Here is a 2,785-nt window from a genome sequence, read left to right on the forward strand (position 1 = left end):
GTAACGCGTCAGCGTATCTAATTCTAAAGCAAACAAAAATGGGCTAAGAGCCGATCCTTGGTGTAACCCTATCTCCACTAGAAAATAATCCGAGTCTCCTCCCGCAGTGCTCATCCGAGTCTTCGCTCCCTCGTACATGTCCTTAATCGCCCTAATATATGCCACTGGGACACCATTAGCCTCCAAACATCTCCATAGGACCTCTCACGGGAATGTATCATAGGCCTTCACTAGGTCAATGAATACCCAATGCAAGTCTTTCTTCCTCTCCCTGTACTGCTCCACTAATCTTCTCACAAGGTGAATGGCTTTTGTCGTCAACCATCCTGGCATAAATCCGAACTAGTTCTCGGAAACAGTAACACTCCATCGCACCCTCATCTCCACCACACTCTCTCATACTTTCATAGTATGACTTAGCAGTTTGATACCCCTATAGTTGTTACAATCCTGGATATCACCTTTGTTTTTATACAATGGGATCATCAAACTCCGCCGCCAATCTTCTGGTATCTTCTTCATCCTGAAAATGACATTAAACAGACTAGTAAGCAACTCCAAGCCTGCCCGACCCACTACCTTCCAAAATTCCACTAGGATCTCATCTGGCCGAGTAGTCTTACCCCTGCTCATCTTCCGCATTGCCCCTCCACCTCTACGCTCCTAATACGGCTACAAAACCCAAAATCCCTCTGACTCTATGAATCCTCCAACTCACCTAGGATGATGTTCATGTCCCCTTCCTTGTTCAAGAGCCTATGGAAGTACTCCTACCCTCTATGCCTGATACATGCCTCTTCCACCAGAACCTTACCATGTTCGTCTTTGATGCACCGTACTTGGTCCAAGTCCCGAGCCTTCCTCTCCCTAATCTTGCCTAACCTGAACAACTTCTTGTCGCCTCCTTTGCCCCCAAGATCCTCGTACAATCGCTTGAAAGCTGCAGTCTTAGCCGTCGTGACTGCTAATTTTGCCTCTTTCCTTGCCTTCTTATAACACTCCCTACACGTCTTCTTCTCCTCCTCGTCTGTTCTCACCACTAAATTAAGATATGCCACTTTCTTAGCTTCCACTTTTCCTTGAACCTCCTCATTCCACCACCGGTCTCCTTTGTGGCCTCCTAAATAATCCTTCGTTGCCCCTAACACCTCTCTAGCAGCCTCTCTGATGCAGTTCGCTGTCGTGGGCCACATGTTACTCGCGTCCCACTACTCCTCCAGGCCCCCATGTGCAACAACTTCTCCCCTAACTTCTGAGCATTAACCTTAGTCAACGCTCCCCACTTAATCTTCGGCTGGTCATACCCCGCTCTCTTCTTCCTTGTTATCCTGAACTCCAAGTCCATTACCAAAAGCGTATGCTGCGTCGATAGACACTCACTTGGTATAACCTTGCAATCAGTGCAAAGGCCCCTATCACTCCTCCTAAGGAAAAGATAGTCAATCTGAGTACTGGCTACCTTACTCCGGAAGGTGACCAAGTGATCCTCCCTTTTCTGGAAACAAGAATTATCTAGCACCAAGTCAAAAGTTTTAGCAAAATCCAACAGAGAAGTACCACCGTCATTCCTAACTCCGAATCCAAACCCGCTATGCACGTCGTCATAACCCGTGGCAGTCACCCCAATATGGTCTTTTATTTCATGTCGGCAAAACACCTTAAAACCTCTCTATACTTGGCACACATTATTAGTTACTTCTTTGAACTATCTATGGTTTTAATTACCCCCTATACTTGGTTATCCGATAGCTGTTACCCCCTTGGACGATCTCATACCTGGAAAGTGGCATGCACTCGCATGTCACCTGGATTTTTTTTGTCTATGTGGCATTTTTTTGAAAAATAAAATATAGTTTTACCTTTTTAAGTATGTTACTTTTTTAGATAATTTTTTTGAATAAAATTTATAATAAAACTTGGATAGAACTACATTATTTAGGCTAATCTTTTTTATTTAGCTAAAAATAATAAAGTTTTAGTTATTCTTTTTGCATTTGACCTTAAAATAAATATTTATACAATTGAAATAAATAGTCAAGGCATCTAAAAAGTTATAAAAAATACATAGTTTGAAATTTATTACTTTGGCTATAATCTTTTCTATAGCTCTAAATTATGGTGCTGTAACTTTTTTTTTTTTTTTTTTTTTTTTTGATTTTACCTGAAAAAGTAAAAATATATAGTTAAAATAAATAGTCATTGCATCAAAAGAAGAAATAAAAAGAGTGTACAATTGAAAGTTCATTATTTTTGTTATACTTTTTTTATTTGGTTAAAAATAATGGAGCTATGGCCAATTTGTTTTTTATTGGATTGACTCGAAAATAAAAATACACAATTAAAATAAATAGACATTATATATAAAGAAAAAAAACAGGAAATATACACAACTGGTACTCCATTATGTTTGCTAAAAGTTTTTTATTTGGCTAAAATGATGGAGTTCCTACCAAATATTTTACAAATTCGCCGAAAAACAAAAAAAAAGAAATATGCAGTTGGAACAACTAGACATTATATCTTAGAAGAAATTAAAAATAATAGAAGTTAGAGTAAAGTCCACATTGTATGTTAAGATGAAGCAAGAAGAAATACATAGTTGTAACAAATAAATCATTATATATGATTATATGACAATTAAAAGTTAAAAAATAACCTATTTGGAAGTTGATTTTTCAATTTTTCTTCACTCCCATGTGCATAAAAGAGAGTGCACCCACACTCTTTGCTTCACTCCCACGTGCATAAAAGAGAGTGCACCCACACTCTTTGCCATATTAGAGTC

At 38.7% G+C, this 2,785-nt stretch overlaps 1 protein-coding gene across 1 annotated transcript; it reads right to left on the minus strand.

Annotated features, from left to right (window-relative positions):
• Positions 1-204: 204 nt before the first annotated feature.
• On the minus strand, positions 205-1,193 carry LOC138899150 (uncharacterized). Its single transcript, XM_070185272.1, has 3 exons — positions 883-1,193; positions 432-523; positions 205-326 (listed from the first exon to the last, which is right to left on the minus strand). Exons 1-3 carry the CDS (start codon positions 1,191-1,193, stop codon positions 205-207), a joined length of 525 nt encoding a protein of 174 aa, XP_070041373.1.
• Between the last annotated feature and the right edge of the window lie 1,592 nt (positions 1,194-2,785).

This window comes from Nicotiana tomentosiformis, chromosome 9 (assembly GCF_000390325.3).
Source record: "Nicotiana tomentosiformis chromosome 9, ASM39032v3, whole genome shotgun sequence".
In the NCBI taxonomy this organism is placed as follows: Eukaryota; Viridiplantae; Streptophyta; class Magnoliopsida; order Solanales; family Solanaceae; genus Nicotiana; species Nicotiana tomentosiformis.